The sequence below is a fragment of the Chelonoidis abingdonii genome, chromosome 2 (assembly GCF_003597395.2).
Source record: "Chelonoidis abingdonii isolate Lonesome George chromosome 2, CheloAbing_2.0, whole genome shotgun sequence".
Classification (NCBI taxonomy): Eukaryota; Metazoa; Chordata; order Testudines; family Testudinidae; genus Chelonoidis; species Chelonoidis abingdonii.
This window is the reverse complement of record NC_133770.1, coordinates 254,988,023-255,009,434: the sequence shown is the minus strand read 5'-3', so window position 1 is coordinate 255,009,434 and position 21,412 is coordinate 254,988,023. Positions and strand designations below refer to the sequence as shown.

Sequence of the window (21,412 nt, the reverse complement as noted above, 5' to 3'; positions counted from 1 at the left end):
AAAGAGCAGATGCAAGAGAAGACCAACACTGTGGCAGCCACGTCATCACAGGTTGGCCTCAACATTCACAAGGACAAGACCAAGATCCTTAGGATTAATTCCATCAGCAACGACCCAGTCACACTGAATGGAAGCCCCTTGGAAGAAGTGCAGTCCTTCACCTACCTAGGTAGCATCATTGACCAGCAGGGTGGCACAGACGCAGACATCAAAGTAAGGATTGGTAAGGCAAGAGCAGCCTTCTTACAGCTCAAGAACATCTGGAGCTCCAGAGAGCTGTCTTTGGCAATAAAAATTCGACTGTTCAACTCCAATGTGAAATCAGTCCTACTGTATGGAGCTGAAACCTGGAGGACAACCAAAACAACCACCAGGAAGATCCAGACCTTCATTAATAGCTGCCTCAGAAGGATTCTCCAGATCCGCTGGCCAGACACCATCAGTAACATCCACCTCTTGGAGAGGACCCGTCAACTCCCAGCAGAGGAAGAAATCAGAAGGAGAAGGTGGGGTTGGATAGGACATACACTACGCAAGCAGCCAACTAACATCACCAGACAGGCACTGCGGTGGAACCCCCAAGGCAAGCGGAAAAGAGGCCATCCAAGAACACCTGACGACACGACTTTCAGGCTGATAGCAAAAAGATGGGCTATACCTGGAACCAGCTAGAGCGAATGGCCCAGGATAGAGGACTCTGGAGATCTGTGGTTGGCGACCCATACCCCGATTGGGGTGACGGGCATGAGTGAGTGAGTGTGCAGGTGGCATCTGACTCAGATGATGAAAATGAACATGCGTGAGTCCGCACTGCTTTGGATCGTTATGAAGTAGAATCTGTTATCCGCATGGACGCATGTCCTCTGGTATGGTGGTTTGAAGCATGAAGGGACATAGGAATCTTTAGCACATCTGGCATCTAAATATCTTCTGACGCTGGCTACAACAGTATGCCTGTTCTCACTTTCAGGTGACATTGTAAACAAGATGCAGGTAGCATTATCTCCTGCAAATGTAAATAAATTTGTCTGTCTGAGTGATTGGCTGAACAAGAAGTAGGACTGAGTGGACTTGTAGACTGTAAAGTTTTATGTTTTATTTTTGAATGCCGTTATTTTTTGTATATAATTCTATATTTGTAAGTTGAACTTTCGTGATAGAGATTGCACTACAGTACTTGTAATGGGGGAATTGAAAAATACTATTTCTTTTGTTTTTTACAATGCAAATATTTGTAATATATATATAAAAATATAAAGTGATCACTGTACACTTTGTATTGTGTTGTAGTTGAAATCAATATATTTGAAAATATAGAAAACATCCAAAATGATTTAAATAAATGGTATTCTATTGTTTAACAGCATGATTAATCATGATTTACTTTTTTAATCTCACAATTAATTGCAATTTTTGTAATCGTTTGACAGCCCTAATTTAGACAATTCTCTTCTGTATCTTGTTCCTTGCAGAGTAGAATATGAACCTTTGATTGTCTGCTCCTCGTGTTTAGAGGTTTCTGGGAAAACTGCTTTAAATCAAGCTATTCTGCAGCTTGGAGGCCTTGTTGTGAATGATTGGTCAGAAGAATGTTCTCATCTTGTCATGTTATCAGTGAAAGTTACTGTTAAGGTAGGTTGAGTTTCTGTATGTTAATAGATTTTGTGACTTCAACATGAAAATGTATGGGGTGAAACCATAGCGCCCTACTGAAGTCAGTGGCAAAATTCTCATTGCCTTCAGTTAGTCCAGGTTTTCACCTAGGAAAATGATTGTTTTCAAGTAAAGAGTCCTTAAAAACAACCTTAATATGAATATTTAACTAAAATCAGAAGAGTCTGAACTGTTTATAGCAGATAAAATATTTTGCAATTGTCATCCACTTTTGTGCATGATGTATTTTTCAGGGCTTCATTTTTTATCTTCGCTGTGGTATTTGAAAATGCAAAAGAAGCAGACCGCTTAAGTGAGAATCAGAGGAACCTAGGAGTTACTATACCATACTCTTAGGGTTGCAGTCCATAACATTAATTATCCTTTTGTGTGACAGAGGCCAGAACTGGATACTTTAGAGGAAGTGCAAGACACCCTGTAGCGAGTGATTATGGAATAATATGGCCTTGGGGGAGGTGGGAGTTTCCTCCTAACTTGTAGTTAGAGGTTAGTTTCTACCCTTAAACATGAGAATTGAGGTCTTTTCTAGTTTGTATGAAAATCCTATGTAATGTCACTCTGGATGCTTTCATTAGACATTTATATGGATAAGACCATGTCTATGCTACAAAGTTTGGCTGACTCAAGTTACTTCGACATAAAGCTACTGCATATTGTATAGGCTCATATGTGTGCATATTTGGCTCTTTATGTCTGTACTGTGTGTACTCATAAGGAGTGTTTGTGTTGATGCATAGTGCGGTGCATCATGCTTATGTATCCAGGGGTGCAACCTGCCACTGTCCAGCACACTGTCTTTTGGCATGTTTTGGCAATGCATGATGGGGCAGAAACGAGTTGTGCGGGGGTGACTGCAAACAAAGGGTGAAGTTCTCAGCATGCAACTGTCTCATTAAATAATGTCATCCATATACCATAATTTTTGAGCCTTTAAAAATCCTGCAAACCCGTGCATCCCTTCTCGCTCTCTTTCTCTGACAGAAGATGCACTGCTCTGCACAGTTGTCATGAGTGTTGCAAACACAGGATGCACAGTCTTCTGCTGTTGTATTTGCAGAGCTTCAAGAAGAACTGCATTAGTGGGGAACATGATGATTTCATGGAGGACAGATTACTGTGGGAAATAGCGAGAACCAATTGAGGGTTATTGGTAGCATTAACAGAGCAGCTGCAAATGGTGAAGCACCACTCTGGGCCTGAAAAATGAGCACTGACTGGTGGGATTGCCTCATAATGCAGGTTTGGGACGAGAGCAATGACTGCAGAACTTTTGGATGTACAAAGCCTCATTCCTGGATTTGTATGCCAACCTTACCCCAACCCTCCAGCTCATAGACACCAGAATGACAAGTGCACTGACTGTGAGGAAATGAGTGGTGACTGCACTGTGGAAACTCACAACACCAGATTGATTTCCCACTCACTGGTAGCATTTTGGAGTTGGAAAATCCACTGGGCTATTGTCGGACAAGTGTGCAGAGCCATTAATTGTCTCCTATTATGCAGGACCGAGACTCTTGGCAACATGCGCGACATAGTGGATGGATTTTCAGCAGTGGAATTCCCAAACTGCAATGGAGTGATAGTTAGTATGAATATCCCTATTTTGGCATCAGCCTGCCTTGTCCCAGAGTATTTCAACAGAAAGGGCTACTTTTTCCATGGTTATGCAAGCATTGGTGGATTACTGGGGGCGCTTCACTGACATCAGTCTCGGATGGTAAAGGAAGGGCATGATGCTTGTCTCCTAAGAACACAGGACTGTTCAGAAAACTGCAAGCAGGGACTTTCTTTTACAGCTGGCGGATTACCGTTGGTGATGTTGATGAGTGGGGATCCTGGAGGACTCAGCCTACTCCTTGCTCCCGTGGCTCATGAAGCAATGTACCAGCCACCTCAACAGCAACAAGACAAAGATTCAGCTACATTTATAACTATTACACTGTGTTTCTGTGTTTATTACACTGAGTTCTGTCACACTATACAGGAACAAGTAAGTGGGTACTTTTAGTACCCCTAGACATTCCACAGCATATATTATGAATTAATAAAAATGAATTATTTCTTGAGGAATAGATTTTTGAGTAACAGAACCAGCGCATAGAAACTGCAATTTTAAAAAACAAATACGTTAAAAACTTCATAAAATAATGGAACAGATCTTAACAAGGGGAAGGAACATTTATGTCCATTTTAGTTATACATACAGAAACTGTGGCTCTCACAGGTCAGTGTATGTGAAGCTGTGGTTGTACTTACAGTCCCCTGGTCTGGAGTGGTAGTGGTAGCCGCTGCTGCCATACAGAATGTTGAGGTGGATATACGGAGTTGCTGTACTGGAGTTCTCCATGGACTGAAAAGGGAGGCGAGTCTTTGATTGTTGAAGCTCTAGACCCACAAACATCTGCAGCATATTTATGTCCTGAAAGTGAAGCCCCATTATGTCCTGATGCATCTCTCTCTGCTTTTCCTTGTGGGCCTCCTGAGTCTGTTTCTTGTCTGCTCTTTCCTTCTCCAGTTTGAAATACTCGCCCTCCAGCCCAGTGCAGTACTGCCATGCAGGATCTCGCTGAACATGTTATCTGGAGTCCTCCTATTTTTTTCTCCTTGTCTGGCTCAGGCGTTTCACAGGTGTGGAAGGGGAACTCTTAATAGCCATAACAGCAGCAGCTACAGATAAAACAGAGGTACCATTGTTAGTATAGTGACAATGAATAGCAAAAATTAATGTTCAGAACTCCTTTCCTTTGCTCTTCTAAAGTTTTACATGCTTGTTGACACCTCTGCTTCAGAGAGCTTTTGTGCAGTACCGCTCACAACACTACCCAGAGTGAGGATGGCCTTCAAGGGATGAGGAAAATGAGGAAGGCATTTCTCAGTTCCATGAAATTGAGTATAAGGCTATGGTACTGAATGCTGGTGCCATTTCCTGCAAGTAGTGGTGATTTTTAACTCTTATCCTGAGGGTAACAAAGGCAGAGAGATCACAGCTGCTGCTGGCATCCTGAACCTGCCCAGGTCTGTATGCTTCTAGCTTGTTAACTTTGGCAGGCACCATTGCAGTAATTGCTGACTGGCTTAGGGAGGTGTCTTGCTGCGTAGGAAGAAATAAGGCCGCCATCACTAGAAACCTTGGGGGGAGGATTGCAGAGTACCTCCACAAACATTTCAGCCAATTTTCTCAGGAGGATTCAAAGGACATCCCTGTGTACATAAATAAACTGCTCCTCATCTAACTCTACTGGGAAATGAAAAGCAGATGATAATGCTGCCTCTTCATTGTACTATTACTTCTAGTATGAGTAAAATAATGAAAAAGTTCTCCTGCATCAGGTTTTCCCATGATTGGCTGCCAGGATTGGCTTTCCAGTGGAGTCTCAAACAGGTCCTGGCTTGCAGCATAGCTGGACCCCCTGGTCAAATGACCCCTATTCTCATCCTTGCTGTTTGCACTGGGGTCTGTGGCTCAGGCTCTTCGGAAGTATCCATGGTGGTGGAGACTCCACCAAATATGGCATGCAGTTCTTTGTCAAAGTGGCAGGTCTGTGGCTTGGCATTGAATTGACCATTGGGTTTCCTGGCTGTCTTCTATACCTGTCAGTGTTCCTTCACTTTGCAGCAGTGCTAATGATTCTTGTTGTATCCCTTCTCCTGCATCCCCATGCAATCTGCTCATAGATGTACACATTTCTGTGGCTGGCCCGTGACTGTGCCTGCATAGCCTCTTCTCCCCACTGATCCAATATCTCCTGTCTGCTACAGGCCAGAGCATGTCTGGAGCATGTAGCTGTCGTGGTTGGTTGGGCAGCTGCATACAACAGAGCTGCTGAGTGTACTTGAAAAGGCATTTAAAAAATTTGTCAGGTTTTAAATGAGGGAAGGGATCCAGTTGTCATCCCCCTGCGCAATGACATTCACAATTGTGGCCAGAGCAGTCAGTGCTGGGAATCATGGGACAGTTGCTGGAGGACTGTTAGAGTTGACATAAGTAATTCAGTGTCTACACTCACACTCCGTCAACCTCAGAACATCAACCATGGCTCTCTGCCATTTGGGAAGGTGGTTTTATTGGATCACAACAGGGTAAGTACATTGATGGGAGACAAATTTAAATGTAGACACATGCACAGCTAGGTCAATGCAAAGCAGCTTACATCAACCTAACTTTGTAGTGTAATTCTTTTTTTGAAACTCAACAAGTCCTTGGCCTTGATAACCCGTGATTACAGTCAGTTGCGTAGGCTACTTATCAGAGCTGGTTAAATATTCACTGTATTGTTTTTCCAGTTTAAATTGTTTCTAAATTTGCAAAGTTTGGAGTGAAACAATTGTTTTTCAATTTTGAATGAAATATTTTATTTCAAATATTTAAATTTAAAATTTCAAATATTCATTTTTCCACTGTTTTTTGTCCTTCTAGCCAGTAAGTGCGCTAGAATGAATGATAACCACGCCATACAGATCCTGGAAATCTGGTTTTTGTTTGGTTTGGTTTTTATTTCCCAGTCTCAATTTTTCAAAACTTCCCCAATTGTGGAAAATAAAGTTATTCTTCTATTTTCATTGTACAAATTTCTAACCAAACAGAAACAAATATTTGGTAAAACTGGCCATGAAATTGATCGAAATTTACATGAATTTGGTTTGGCCCTATCCATGAGCTTTATCATCGCTCCTGACCCTCTATTACCTGCTCCTGTCCCTCTCCTTTTTGGCTATCCATTTCTAGTTTTTCATTTATCTCTCTCCTAGCTGTGTTCTTGCTATCTGCCTGATCTGATGATTGCAGCACTACACAAACATGTCCTCCTTTCTCCTCCTTGTTTGCCTTCTTATCTGCTTGAGGCACTCTGCTCGTGTGTAGAAGCTGGCCCTCAAGGGCAGATCTGCAGAAGCAAAAGAAACAATACACAGTCATTATTGTGTGTGCACTCAGGGTCTTAAATTATAAATGTTACATATACCTTTCTCACTTTCCCTTGGCAGGCATGCAGCACAGCCAAGCATTAAACATGGGGCGTTCGGCCCGGAGTGGGGGGTGCAAAATGGGACGAGAGGTCTGGGTGGTTTCAGAAGGGGATCAGTACAAGTGCCTAAGGCAATATTATGAATACTGACAACGTTTTCTACAGGCAAGGGTAATCAAAACTGAAATCACACTATTGAGGGTAACCGAAGATACAAGGGTGCATCTCCTGCATGCATGTGGCTTCAAACTAGGTCCGTATGCTGCTTGCCTTTGTGCTGCTTTGCTTACTCCAGAAGTAATTGCAGATTGGTGCAGCAAAGTTTCCTATAACATGGGAACAAATAAAGCAGCTCTGTCAAGGAACCATTGGCAGAGGATTGGAGAGTATCTGTAGGAAAGTTTCCTAGAGATCTCTACGGAGGATTTCTGGGAGATCTCAGTGTGCATTAACCAACTTTTCTGCAGAGCCCCACTGCATAGCCGCACAAGAGAATGCGAAGCAGATGCAAAGAGTATCTAGTGTTGTTAATTTCGATCCCTTCTTCCATGTGCACCATGTAACAAAATAAAGGACATCTCTACCTCATGTGACTGTGCACTATCAAAAAACAAAGAGTACTTACCAGTTCAGGCATGCCACTGCTGGGACAGGCTATGCCCTTCTGGAGCCAAAAAGAGTTATTGGCTCACCATGCCAACAGATGAGCCTGTTGCCTGTCTAACCTCCTCATCCACTACTTTGTCCTTGGGGTTGACTCAGCTGGCCACTGCCTCCATTCCCCCCAAAGTATCCATGGGGCTCTTGGAGATAGAGGAGGAGTTCCTGCCAAGGGTGGCAAGCAGCTCCTTCTAGAAATAGCATGTTTTCGGCGCCGCAACCTTGCCTTTTCTGCTTCCCTTATCTTCTGGTACGCCTGCCTCAGCTCCTTGATTTTAGCATGGCACTGCTGTGTGTCCCTTTTATCTCATCCATGCCACGAGCAATCTGCTTGTAGGTATCAAAGTTACTACAGCTGGTTTGGAGCTGTGACTGCACAGCCTTCTCTCCCAACGGATCCAGCAACTTTGGTATACTCCAGGTGGGAGCGCATTTGCTGCAGAAGGCCATTGTCGTCAGCTGGAAAGATACAATGTGATCTGTTGGTGCTAAGCAAACAGGAAGTGGAATTTCAAATACTCTGAGTTTTAAAGGCGACGGGGTGTATGCCTGTGTACCTGGCTGCAGGGCAGCAGAGTAGAAACTGCTTACCAGAGTGATCATGATTGGCATTGTGGGACACCTCCTGCAGGCCACTTAGAATGACATAAGCAAGTGCAGTGTCTGCACTGACACTGTCTGGCTCTAACTTTGTTGCAAAAAGCTCTATGCTGCTTGTTGAGGTGGTTTTATTATATCGGCATAACAGGAGAGTTAAATCGGTACGAGGAGCATTGTTGTGTTTACACCTCTGCTGCTTTCTCAGTGAAACATGACTTATGTTGACAAAACTGTGTAATGTAGACAAGGCCTTAGAAACTACAAAGAACTACATGGAAAGGAGATGTTAGCAGTCATTTTACTTGCCATTTGATATCTAAATATTCAATTTTGTAAATTTGCATGTATGGCTCTTGTGGTGAAATAAGACTGTTTGTATAGCATCACTGATGTTCCTTTTTCTAATTTTTTTTTAAAGATTGCTCGCCAGCAGGTTAGTAATAAAAAGGGTTATTATGTTTAATGGCTTTTGTCAACATAATTCCAATTATAAAGAATAAGTGGTGGGTGTAAGAACAAAACTATTTGGTATTTTGTTTGTTTACGTTAGCCTGAGTAGAATGATCATGGACTTAGGTAACACACTTTCCACATTTGAGACCTTACATAAATATTAGATTTCAATACTATTTTTTAGATGACAGCATATGCTGCTTGAATTGTTAAGTATGGTAATGAATCTTTCCTTCTTTTCAGACTATATGTGCTTTGATTTGCAATCGACCAATTATAAAGCCAGAGTACTTTGTGGAATGTATCAGAGCCATTCAATCCAAGCAGCAGTTGCCAAAACTGGAAAGGTAAATGGCATGTTTTCAGAACCACAAAGTTGCATTTAACAGGGCTTATATTTAATTTAATATTTACATTACTTGAGTGCTAGATTAATAATCTTTTCACATTTTAGCCCCTATTTTCTGAAGTTATAACATTATATTACATATAAATACTTTATTTACTCCTAAAACGAGAAGCCCCGTAAGCTTGTCCTGTTTAGATGCAACTGCCATGTCTTATTGCATTTGGAATAGTCTGTATTATTCAGCACTATACAATATTCTGGCATCTACTTGTTGTAACAGATGTATTTATATGGCATATAATTACCCGATAAAAGAGCTAAACTAACTTATAATAGCATTGTTCTACTTATGTCTTCCAGAGTATAGAGAGGTTTTTACGTTTTTTTCTTAAAAGTCCTAATTCCAACTAACGTAAAGATGCTGTGATCAATTCAGTATTTCTTTTGTATAATTCACCTTCTTGCCCTGTACAAAGTGGAAAGAAGTAAATGTAGCACCGAAAAAGTTGTGATTGCAATAATTTGAGTTGCAGCAAACTGCTTAATTTGAAACATTTTACATTCTGGTAATTTTCTTGCCTTGATCCCTGAGGAGTTAAAAAACTTAATGTATAAATGTGAGTTCTTGGTGTTCATTAGATGCTTAGAGATGCTACTAGCTCTACCTAAGCTTCATTTTCAGAGGTTGCCATAGAGATCTCTATGGTAATATAGTCAAAGCAGCAAGTATACTCTTTTGGGAATAGATACATTAAAAATCTAATTTTCTTGTTTTAAAATAATTATATAAAGCTTATCTCAATATGAAAACTTATTCTTCCACTATTTTTTCAATTCGTAAGATTCGGTTCATTTTAAGCTTTGATCATCAACAGAAATAACCCAAATATGTTCAGCTGCCATTAATATCAAATTTTTGTGCTTTTGTCTGAAGTTAAAATAAGATTAATATGCCACTAGATAACGAGGGCTAGGTCATGATCTTATGTGGAAGAATCACTTTTTATCTTGCGTAACCAGATGATGTGCCTGTGGAGTAACTCATTTTACAAGATAAACAGGGTGTGTACTGTGGCTGTATCACATGAATAGACAATGCAAATTGCACTTAGTTCATGCCTGTGCATCTAAGATTGTCATTTGGTCTTGTATATTTCACATTGTTAGAAATTTAAGAACAGACAGTGTCAGACTAGAAAAGACTAATTGTCCATTTTAGTCTGCTCTCCTACCTCTCCCCTCGGCTAATATCAAATGCTTCACAGCTTATTTACACAAATTTTTCTGGATTAAAGTACGGTATGAATTTAAAGTGCTGTGGTTATTCTAGAACAGTTCCATATATGAATGCTCTTATAAACTTTTTCCTTGTTTAGCTTAATCTTAAAGTGAATGGGCAATAACTCTGAATCATGAAGATGGATAGATCTTGTAATTTTATGCTAGATAGTGTAACTATACGTGCTATTCTTCTATTAATAATTTTTTAACTAAGATGTTTGCCACATTAATAGTCTGTGACATTAAACATTATAAGTGGAAGGAGTGTTAGTTACCTTTGATATGCTCTGAAATTAAAGACAATATAAAATAAAATCAAAACAATACATGGAAGTGGTTAGGATTTATGATATAAGAAAAATAAGGTATGCTGAGTTCTAACATACTTATTGGAAGAAGATCCTTGAGAAGCCATCTTTCATTTTCTATAGTTAAGCCATCCTGTTTTTCCCTCGTATATTCTTTTAAATTTGTGAGTAGTGGACCCAAGATACCATCACTGGGAGGGCGGGGAGGGGAGGGGTTGGGGGTTTTCTTTGGTTGTCTAAAATGAATGGAGACTGTTTTAGATGTTGAAGGGCTGCTGGAAAGCCAGGAAGAGAGATTTAATTTTTATCTTAATATGTCTGAAGCTAATCATTAATGTTTTAAATAAAAATTGCTGTTAAATCAAACAAGTCTCAGTGGCGTATAGCATCATTGAAGAAGGATTACAGTAAGCTTATGTGAACTTGCAGTTTGTGTGTAAGAACTGTATGTGTTGAAAATTGCTAAGAATACTCTGTCAGAGTAATACAAGTATTTCTGGAGCAGTAAACTTTTCAAAGTATTAGTTCTGGACTGGTGGCCAGAGAAGAATTTATCACAGTAGTTACTGGCCATCGCTATCTTTTTAAAATTTAATGGCACATCAAGCCAGGTCATTATTCAGAATAATTAATTCATTTCCTTTTAAGTTACAAAAGATTTAAAAACAAAGATACTTGATACCTGCGAATTTTTCCTTCTCACGCCTACAGCTGAATAGCTGAGAAAGCTTAAGAGAGCTAAATTATGACCAAGATGCTGTAGTACCCTGACCTAGAGCAGAACTTTTCTTCTTTTTAAAAACAGTGGTGACAGGCCTGCATGCCACAGAATTTCTAGGAGATCTGGTGGTGTCCAAGATCACTCAAGCCATGGCTGCATTTGCAGATTTAGAGCACTGTGAGTTAAACCAGCCTTTGGAGATCACAGCAGGAAAAGCGCTTCAGTGTGTTCACACTGTCAGCTGCAAGCGCACTGGTGTGGCCGCATTTGCAGCACTTGCAGCAGCATTGGAAGTGGTGCATTATGGGTAGCTATCCCCCAGAGCACTTCTTCCCATTCTGACACTGTAGCTTGTGATAAGGGGGTGCGGGGCATTCTGGGTCCTGTCCCAAAGCCCCATGATGCATTGTTTCACATCCCAGCAATCCCTGTGCATCCGTCTACATTTGGCACCATCTTTCAGTGTTTTTGTACTATGTACTCTGTCTTCTCTTTTGGTCTCTGGGAATGGATCCCCAAATGCTGAGGAATATGCTGATGGGTCTTGCCAGCATGTCACGAATGGCAGTCGAGTTACTCCTTAAGCTACAAATTGACAGTGCGGGGTCCGACGTTGATGTCGACTCGCATTACGCTTGCGACATGAGATAGCTTGTAGCATTCACAGACATCCTCACCACAGTGGAACTCCACTTTTGGACTTGGGAAACAAGCACTGACTGGTGGGATCACCTCATCATGCAAGTCTGGGATGACGAGCAGTGGCTGCAGAACTTTCGCATGAGAAAAAACACTTTCTTGGGAGTATGTGCTGAGCTTGCCCTCACGCTGCGGCGCAGGGACACAAGATTGAGAGCTGCCCTGATGGTGGAGAAGCACGACTATTGCAGTCTGGAAGCTGGCAACTCCAGACAGCTACCGATCGGTTGCTAACCGGTTTGGCGTGGGAAAGTTGACTGAAATTGTGTTAATGCAAGTTTGCAGGGCCATTAATCGCATCCTGCTCAGAAGAACTGTGGCTCTGTGTAAGGTGCATGACATTGTGGCTTGCTTTGCACAAATGAGTTTCCCTAACTGTGGAGGGACGATAGATGGGATGCATATTCTAATTCTGGCACCAGCCCATTAGCCTCCAAGTACATGAATCAGAAGAGGTATTTCTCTATGGTTCTCCAGGTGCTTGTGGATCACTGTGGGTGTTTTATTGACATTAATACAGGCTGGTCTGGAAAGGTGCTTGATGCATACTTCTTTCAGAACACAGGCCTGTTCAGGAAGCTGCAAGCCAGGACTTTCTTCCCAGACCAGAAGATCACCATAGGGGAAGTCAAAATGCCCATTGTGATCCTTGGAGACCCTGCTTGCCCTTTAATGCCATGGCTTATGAAACCCTACAGAGGGAGCCATGACAGCAGCAAGGAGTGGTTCAACAGCAGGCTGAGTCGGTGCAGAATAACTGTGTATGGGAATCTGGGCCTGGCCGATGACAACATCCCCACGGTTATATCGCGTGCTGTGCCCTCCATAACATTTGTGAAGGGAAGGGTGAAAGATTCACTCAGGCCTGGACCTGGAGTGTGAATTTGAACAGAAAGAGAGCAGGGCTATTAGAGGGGTTCAGCGCAGCATTGCAAGAATTAGGGATGCTTTGACGGAGCAATTTGAGGCTGAAAGCCTCCAGTGGTGCCGTGCACAGGCGTGAAGTGCAGTGGTTCCAATGTTAGTAAGAATCTGTGTTTGCTACATATGATACTCTGACTTGCAATGCCTGTTTCTTTCCTGGGCTAAGATATCTTTTATTTAATGCAATAATAAAGAATGTTTTCAAAACCAAAAAAATTCATTTATTGAAAAGAAAAACAACTGCTTGGGAAACAGAAAGGGCAAGGGGGTGGGGAGGGGAATGGGAGAATCACAGGTTTGCATATGTCCTATTTGGCTAGTACTTGGATGAGTGCTGCACTTCAAGCTGGCTGAAATGCATGGTGATGGGGGTTCAGTGCGGTGGGTATGGGTCATAGTTTGCAGGATTGAGTGGTGAAGCTACAGGTGTCAGAGGCAGCTGGTGGCAATAAGAACCCGAATGTTGGGGGAAGTCGGTTGGAGGTGATATGGGGACATAAGGGAAAGAGTTTTGGGACAAGGGCTGTGGGGGGTGTATGGGGACACACAGCCGGAGGGGAGTTGATGAGGACAGACAGTCGGAGGGGGGAAGTGCTTTACCTGCATTGCTACAAGCGCCTGAATCGAGTCTGCTTGGTGCTCCATGATGCTTAGCAGCAGCTCTGTGCTTTGGTGCCGGTGATCTGGATTCTGCTGGAAGACCCTCCTTTCATTCTTCTGCCACTCCTGTGCTTTTTGATTTTCATTAAGGGATTGCTGCATTACTTCATGCAGCATGTCCTCTTTGCTTCTACGTGGCCGCTTCCTGATTCTTTGGAGTCTTTTGGCTGTTGATAACAAGGATGCATGGGATCTCAAGTTTGCGTCTGTAAAGCCAAAATGCAACACTTAACAGAGGCAGCATTGTTCACACCAGGCAGAGCAATGATTCGTCCGTACTAAAAGACAAGCACAGTCTACACAATAGCAAAAATTGCCTGACCCAAAGCAAGTGCACATAACCCCCAGGAGCCCCAAAATGGTGAGTAAGCACAGGGGCAAGGGGGACTGATTGTTTCAGGACCGTACTGTCCTCTGGGTTTCTGTGCCTTGGGGAGAGCCAACAGCTGCAGGGGACCCCTGTACTGAACACTGTCCCCACATTTTCCACAGAATGAGTTCGTCTTGGAAGATACCTTGCTGCTGCGGGTGACCTGGGAAACGAGGGGAGGGTCTTCTACTACAATGCGACTTCCACCCTGCGCCATATGCAGCTTGTCTGTGTGCAGCAATGGTCCCCCCACCCGTCACAGCACAGTGGCGCTGACATGTTAACCATACTGGGACAAGGAGCACATTAGCTCTACCAAGGAGCCTGCACAAGCGGATTGCCCAGCTTCTGCATGAGACCTTTGAAGAGATCAGTGAGGCTGATTACCGCAATGTGAGAGAGCACATCAACGCCCTATTCCGCATCTAGGCATGCTTGCCGCCCTAACCTTCCTCGCCGCAAGAGCCTGCACCAAACAACTTCCTTCCCAAATAAAAGCTGATTACCGGGCACCTCCTCTGGTGTTTGGGGAAGAACAAGCACCATCCACTGTGACTGGCTCCCTTCGTCCTGGCTTGAAAAGAGCTCCTGGCTGCATGGATCTAGGGATGCAGGGCTGTCTCCCTCCTCCTCAGCACCCTCGTTCCTACTTTCCTCTTCCTCCTCCTCCTCCTCCTGCCTTGTTGAACTGGGCTCTGCACTGTCCATGGTGGTCTTTGGAGTGGCGGTTGGGTTGCCCCCAGGTATTGCATTCAGCTCTTTGTACAAACAGCAGGTCGTGGGGGCAGCACCGGAGTGGCTGTTTGCCTCGCGGGCTTTGTCATAGGCATTCTGCAGCTCCTTCACTTTGACCCTGCACTGCAGTGCATCCGGTCATGGCCCCTTTGCATCGTGTCCCTTTGTATCTGCCCAAAGGTATTGTAATTCCTATGGCTGGAGCGCAGCTGGGACTGGACAGCTTCCTCCCTCCAAACACTGATGAGGTCCAGCACCTCACCATTGCTCCATACCGAGGATCACCTGGCGTGTGGAGGCATGGAAAGATTTGTGGAGAGCACTCCACGCCTTGCTGAACAAACAGGAAGGGGATTTTCAAAATTCCCAGAGAATTTAAAGGACAGGTCTGACAGTTGGTCACCTGAGGGCAGGGCAGTAGAGTTCAAAGTGATGACCAGAGTGGCTAGAACAGGCATCGTGGGACACTTCTGGAGGCCCATCAGAGTGCATTAACAGCCCAGGTGTCCACACTGGCACCATGGTGCTCCAGTCAGGGTGCAGCAAGCTTTATGCTTCTTGTTGAGGTGGATTACCAGGAGCACTCTAGCCGTGGAGTCCGGGCACTCTACGTCCCTTGCCAGTGTGGACGTGTCATGAGTTAGGGTGCCCGGGGATGCTTTAATGCACTCTAAGTCACAGGTGTAGCTAAGCCCTTGATTACTACGTGAGAGTAAGTCCATTGATAGTGTCAGCTGTGATTAGTGTATGTTAATGGTACTCCATTGTCTAGCTGTAAAGCTACTGTTAATGTGTGTTGCCAGTGCATATGCTTCTGAAAATCAGAGTGCATAATGTCCAGTCTAAGTACAGATGTGGTAAAAGGTGACAATATAATTGAACGTTGAGTGCTCCCTAAAATAGAATTTGACGGATATTTTCTCTTCCTAACATTTTTGTTAACTGTTAAAGCCCCCCAGTGGAATTGAACTTCACTAAACATGATTGACACTGCAGTGTATCATTTAACTTTCAAAGAGATACCTATGCATCAAGCAGGATGAGACAGCTCATATAATAACCAGTTCTATATTTAAAATAATTACAGTATCTCAGAATGGATGATCCTTAAGATGTAATTTTCAGGGAGCTATTATAAACTTACTTAGCAACTGCTTGTGTTAAATCTCCAAAAACTCTTTAATTTTCACAAATATCATATCTGCTTCCTTCCTACACCTCAAAAAAGGTGGAGGAGGGGGATTTGGCTGTATATTTTAACTAATATTCTTAGGCAGTGCCAAAGACCCTGTGGGAGAAACACTTTTCCACTGATCATTAGGAAAAATCATAATGTTCAGAAGCTTGAGTCTATCAGAAAGCCAGCATGACTGAAATTACATCAGGTACTCCTGAGGGAATTCTACTCTAAAAAATTAAAAATTCTGTGCACAATATTTTAAAATTCTACAAACTTTATTTGTCAACAAATGTGGAGGCTCTGGGTAAGCACCTTGGAGTCATTTCCCCCTCCACCACCAGGGACATGGATTTGGTATTGAGACTAAATCTACCCTGACACAGTGCAAAGGCTGAGTCTGTCCCAGAAACACCCCGGGGCACTGCCCCTCTGTACCAGGTGTGGGCAGGCAGGCTCAGCCTGGCAGGAACCAAATGTAGAGGGACTCAGGTGGGAGTGAGAGGGTTCTGTATGGGGCAATCTGGGTGTGGGTGGCTCAGTCAGGGGTCTGGGTGTATGGGGGATCTGTATGCAGCAGCAGTGGGGTCCAGGTGAAGTTGGTTGGGGCTCAGCAGCGGAGGTCTGAGGGGAAATCAGTGGGGAGGGTCTGGGTGCTGGGGGAGTGGGGCATGCTGGATTGGGGGGTCCAGGTGCAGTTGGTTCGGGCTCTGTGGCATGGGGGCTCAGGTGAAGGGGGCTCATTGGAGTGGTCCTGATGCAGTGGGATGGGGGTCGTTGGGGTGGGGATTCAAGTTTGGGGAGCTCAGCGAGGAGTGGTCTGGCTGCGGGGATGGGGTGTGATGAGTTCCCCGGTGGTGCCACCTGGAACTGGGGTACCACTGAGCCTCTGACCCCCCCAGCCTGGGCTCCCTCTCACACTGTGCTGCTGTAACAAGTTGTAAAGCCCTCCAAGCTTACAGTTTCATCAACATTCACACAGGTAGGGACACACCCAGCTGCAGTCACATGCAAGCTCTCTAACCACCGGCTTCCCAACCTAGGACCCAGAGCAGTACTGGCCTTCCCTGGTCATATCTGGCCAATATATGGGTTTAACACCCCATCTGCCACTCCCTCAATTTGAAGAGGACTGTGCACACTTGTGGTAGCCAAGCTGAGATTTTCCCCAGACACCTTAGTCAAACGCACTCTGGTTTGGATTAGAACATAAAATGAGTTTATTAACTACAGAAGGATAGATTTTTAAGAGATTATAAGTGACAGCAAACAGATCAAAGCAGGTTAGCTAGTAATTAACAAAACCGCAAACTGAGTTTAACATACTAGATAGGTAGGATATGAAACAGGCTAGCAGATTTTTAAGGCACAAGCTGCCTTGACTTAGCAGCTTGGGTTTCCCAGGTTGTCATACACCGGTTAGAAATACTTTTAGCCTGGGACCATCACTTCCCCCTCAGGTGTTAAGGTGTGGCATTGTAGGGAGAGTGAGATCCCATCATGATGTCATTTCCCCTTTTTATATTTTCTTCCGACTTGCTGGAAAGCTCTTTTGCTGTGACCTGGGTCGAACCATTCCCATTGTGTGGTGCTATCTCTGAGAGAACAAGGAGTCCTTTTAGTATCTTCGAGACTAACAAATTTATTTGGGCATAAGCTTTCATGGGCTAGAACCCACTTCATCAGTTTTAGTCTCTAAGGTGCCACAAGGACTCCTCGTTGTTTTTGCTGATGCAGACTAACATGGCTACCACCCTGAAACCGATCTCTGAGAGGTTTCTATTCTACACAGTTCCTGGTGTAATCTTTGTGCTTGTGTGCATTTCTGCAATAAGCCATTAACATTGTTTGGCCTTTTTACTGTTGTACCTGAAAGGCTACTTGTGGGTGTTTTCAACCTCACAACAGGTTTCAGTAACACATACATAGCCAAACTTCATAACTTCACATATGATGATAGCACATACAATCCAGTGGGAGATTACTGTCTAGCTGATCAAGACTTTTAGAATGATACCTAACAAGGCATACTTTGTAATTAGGATATGTTTTATACATAACAGTGGTGAATATTGGGGTGCCAGGGTGTCACGTGGGGGTCCAGAGGCAATGGGAGTCGGTGGGGGAGCAGCTCCCATAGAATGACCCCTTCCCCTATGGCTGAGGAGCAATGGGGGCAGGAAGTATGGGGGTGTCTGCAGAACTTTCTGCATCCAGTGGAGGTTTCTGGGAGTGGATCTGATCTGACTTTGGCTGCTTCTTTCGGGGAAGAGCAAGTCCCATCTTCCTCAGCTAAGCTGGGACTAGCCACTGAGCCTGGTAGAAGGTAGGAGCCACCGGCCGGGGCATAGTCCTCCCACCCCCCAAGCAGTGATTTTCTTCTTCACCAGCTGCTGTGGGTGCCAAACAACACCCTTGCAGTGCTGAGGAGGGGCATGTGATCACCCTTGCAGCATCCCTTTGCTTCCCTGCTAGACAGTTATTTTTCTGTGGGGAAGTAAAGAAATCTTCAGGGAACATGGATTCTGCATGTGTGCAGTGGTGCAGAATTCCCCAGGCGTAATTCAGGCTAAAAGGGAAGGGGAAAACCCCAAAACTCACCTGTAATTAAAAATCCCAGTTCATTCGTCAACTTGTGTCTTACCTGAAGATGAAAATGAAAATTTGGCACCCACTTCACTTCCTTTGTAAATTCCAGTGACAGGAAAACAGAATAATACCCCCACCAAGTCCATTACTCTACTAAATTCTGTCTCTGTTCAGTTAGTTGTGTTCTATGCTACACTTGGCTAATATGTTCTGCAAACCTACTACTCCTGATTTATATCAATTCTAAACTCTCTCTTCTAATATGGGGCTCTCAAGAAGTGACATTTGAGTAGAATATAAGCCCAAATCTACTTCACCATGCTGTGTACATGCATGTGTGAAATAACTTATTGATTACTCTGTGCTTTGTTCTGTCATTCTCTGAAATGAGGCTCTGATGCTGCAAATACCTATGTTTTGGTGCTTAAACTGTAAGCATATGAGTAGTCATACTGAAGACAATGGGACCACTTGTGCTTAAAGTTGAGCACAAGCTAAAATGTTTTCAGGATTAGGGCCTAAGTTGTAGATTTTTGGGGGCAGTGTCTATCTGTACTAATATGCCACTCGACTCTGTAAAATAAATATTCTGAATCCGGTTTATCCATTAGGCCATTAGAAAATTGTTTTTCTGTTCTACGTGTTAGTGTGAGAAGCATCTTTTATCACCAATCAGAACAAGGGAAATAGGTAGTTCTTTGAGAAGTGTCCTTGTGGGTGATCCGCTTTAGGTGAATCTGTGCCACTGCGCTTGTAATCTGAGATTTTCAGTAGTGGTGCCTGGTTGCATCACACATGCTGTCCCGTGCCAACTCTGACAGTTACATAGTGTTTTGTGACTTCTAAGCCCCCCTCGCCCAGTTCCTTCTCTACCAGGCTCTGCTTGACATGGAGCATTTGGCAGCACCCTTGAGATTTATCTTAAGCCTAGCTTAATTTTGAATACAGATGCTTCCCGGGTTATGCAAACCCGACTTATGGAAATCTGCATTTACGGAAAAAGTTCCGTAAGCCTTTTTTTTGGGGGGGAGGGGGGCATAATTGTCAGAGATACATTCCCAACTTATGCAAAATTCGACTTATGCAAGGTGTTCCAGAAAGGAATGCTTGAGTAAGTCAGGGAGCGTCTGTACTAGTTAGTTAATTAGTAGTTTAGTTTACTACCCTACCTCTTCCCTGTTTATTCTTAACATTTCTCGTAACTTAGGAATTTAAGTTTCAGTTATTAGGAGATCCCTTAGTATAGTATGTTACCATCCCTCTTGGGAGAAACACTAATCTAAGGGGCATTCCCAGCTCCCTGGGTTTAAACATTGCCGGTCCTCAATCCTGGTGTCTGACGGGCACTCACAGTGTGTCCACTGTCTTGGCAGTACACACATACCACAAAAGTGCTCTCACTGCCACAATCTCAAGGCCCATGCCAGGAAAGCAAAACAAAGAGAATATTATGTGTAGTAACTGAGGTTCTTTGAGATGGGTGTCTACAAGGGTGCTCCACTTTAGGTGGAATCTGTGCCCCTGCCCTTGTAATCAGATAGCATACAGATAGCGTAATCAGAACCAGCAAATCATAACCTTTTCATAGGCACCTTACTTGACCTCCTTTGTACATGATTTGGTGCAACTATAGGACCTTGGTTGCAACAATGATCTATATGGTCACAGTTCATGCCAATAACGTCACACCAACAAAAGTCAACATTCAGACCTGGCAGAGATTGAAGTTCATCAAGGTCTACCTCGACTCTCTGGAATCTATAGCCTGTCTGACCCGGCACAGATTTTCCACTGGTCAACCTAATTGCTATAATGCAAGCCATCACATAGACATTGGCCAGGACCTGCCTCTGACTATGAGGCCATATGTCAGCAAACACATTTGTTGTCAAGCACACCAGACTACACTTGATGCCTGCCAGGCTGGCTCAGGACAGTATATATTACACACACACACACACAAGCCTCTTACAATGCCAAACAAAGTAAAAAACTGTCTGCATTGGTGGCCTCAATCACACAATATCTGTACAGGAGTTCCCTTTGCATGCCCCCACTCTCCCTCGATGATACTTGCAACAGATGCCTCCCTGCTAGGTTGGGGGGCACACTTGTGCAGTCATATGATCAAAGGGTGTTGGCCTCCATTGGAAGCAACATTACACATAAATCTACTTGAGCTGCTGGTAGTATGCAATGCATGCTCACGCTTCCTACCCAGGATTAGAGACAAAGCCATAAAGGTGCTAATGGACAGCCACATTTGTATGTTTTATATAAAGTGTCAGGGAAGGGCATGGTCACACTTCCTATGCACAGAAGCGATGCAATGTATCGGTGCATCTGCTATAACATCGACATCTCAGCCTCCTACCTACCAGAATGCCTAAACACCATAGCAGATGCGCTGAGAAGAACCTTTTCACAAGACCGTGAGAGGGAAATGAACACCAAGGTACTGCTGAACATATTCAGATGCTGGGGGTTCCTAACTAAAGACCTCTTTGCAACAAACCAAAACTCCAAGAGCCCATATTTCTGCTCCAGAGCAGGACTGGGACTTGTTCTCTTGGTGATGCCTGTCTCCGCACATGGGATACACATCTACTGTATGCTTTTCCCCCAATCCTTCTAGCTAGGATCATATACATGGTAAGGACCGACAACTCCAGAGTCATCTTGATAGCTCCCACATAGTCCAGACACGTGGTTTCCTTACCTCCTGAAGATCACTTTGTGCCCATCATGCACTCCACTTCTACCTCATCTCCTGTCTCAGGATGCAGGCAGGTCTACCACCCAAACCTAGCAAGACTCCACCTGAAGGCATGGCTACTCCATTGTTCCAAGACAGTGAAATGACCTAATCAGAGGAAGTAAGGGACTTTCTTTTAAATAGCAGAAGATCTACTACACACTATACCTACCTTCACAAATGGAAAAGATTTCATACATGGTGTCAGAATAGTCGAACAATGGCAACTACCTTTCCTCTACTTATGGTATTGGATTACATATTGGAATTAAAGAAATCAGGTCTTTCATTGAGTTGGGTCAGCGTATACCTTGTGGCAATCACGGCATTCCACCACCAAGAAGACAAGTTCTTGATCTTCATCCACGCTACCACCAAAGGTTTCCTCAGTGGTCTCCGCCACCTCTACCCTGAAGTACGAGCCCCCAGCTCCATCATGGAACCTCACTCTGGTGCTGCGATGCCTAATGGGGCCCCCTTTTGAACCACT

General features: G+C 43.8%; 1 protein-coding gene across 2 annotated transcripts in view; it reads left to right on the top strand.

Moving 5' to 3' along the window:
* NBN (nibrin) overlaps window positions 1-21,412 on the top strand; it is a 64,743-nt gene that overhangs the window by 15,841 nt on the left and 27,490 nt on the right. For both annotated transcript variants that reach the window (XM_032795319.2, XM_032795321.2), the window contains exons 4-5: window positions 1,473-1,632; window positions 8,598-8,701. In XM_032795319.2, coding sequence (XP_032651210.1) covers window positions 1,473-1,632; window positions 8,598-8,701 — 264 coding nt within the window. The remainder of the gene's footprint in view (window positions 1-1,472; window positions 1,633-8,597; window positions 8,702-21,412) is intronic.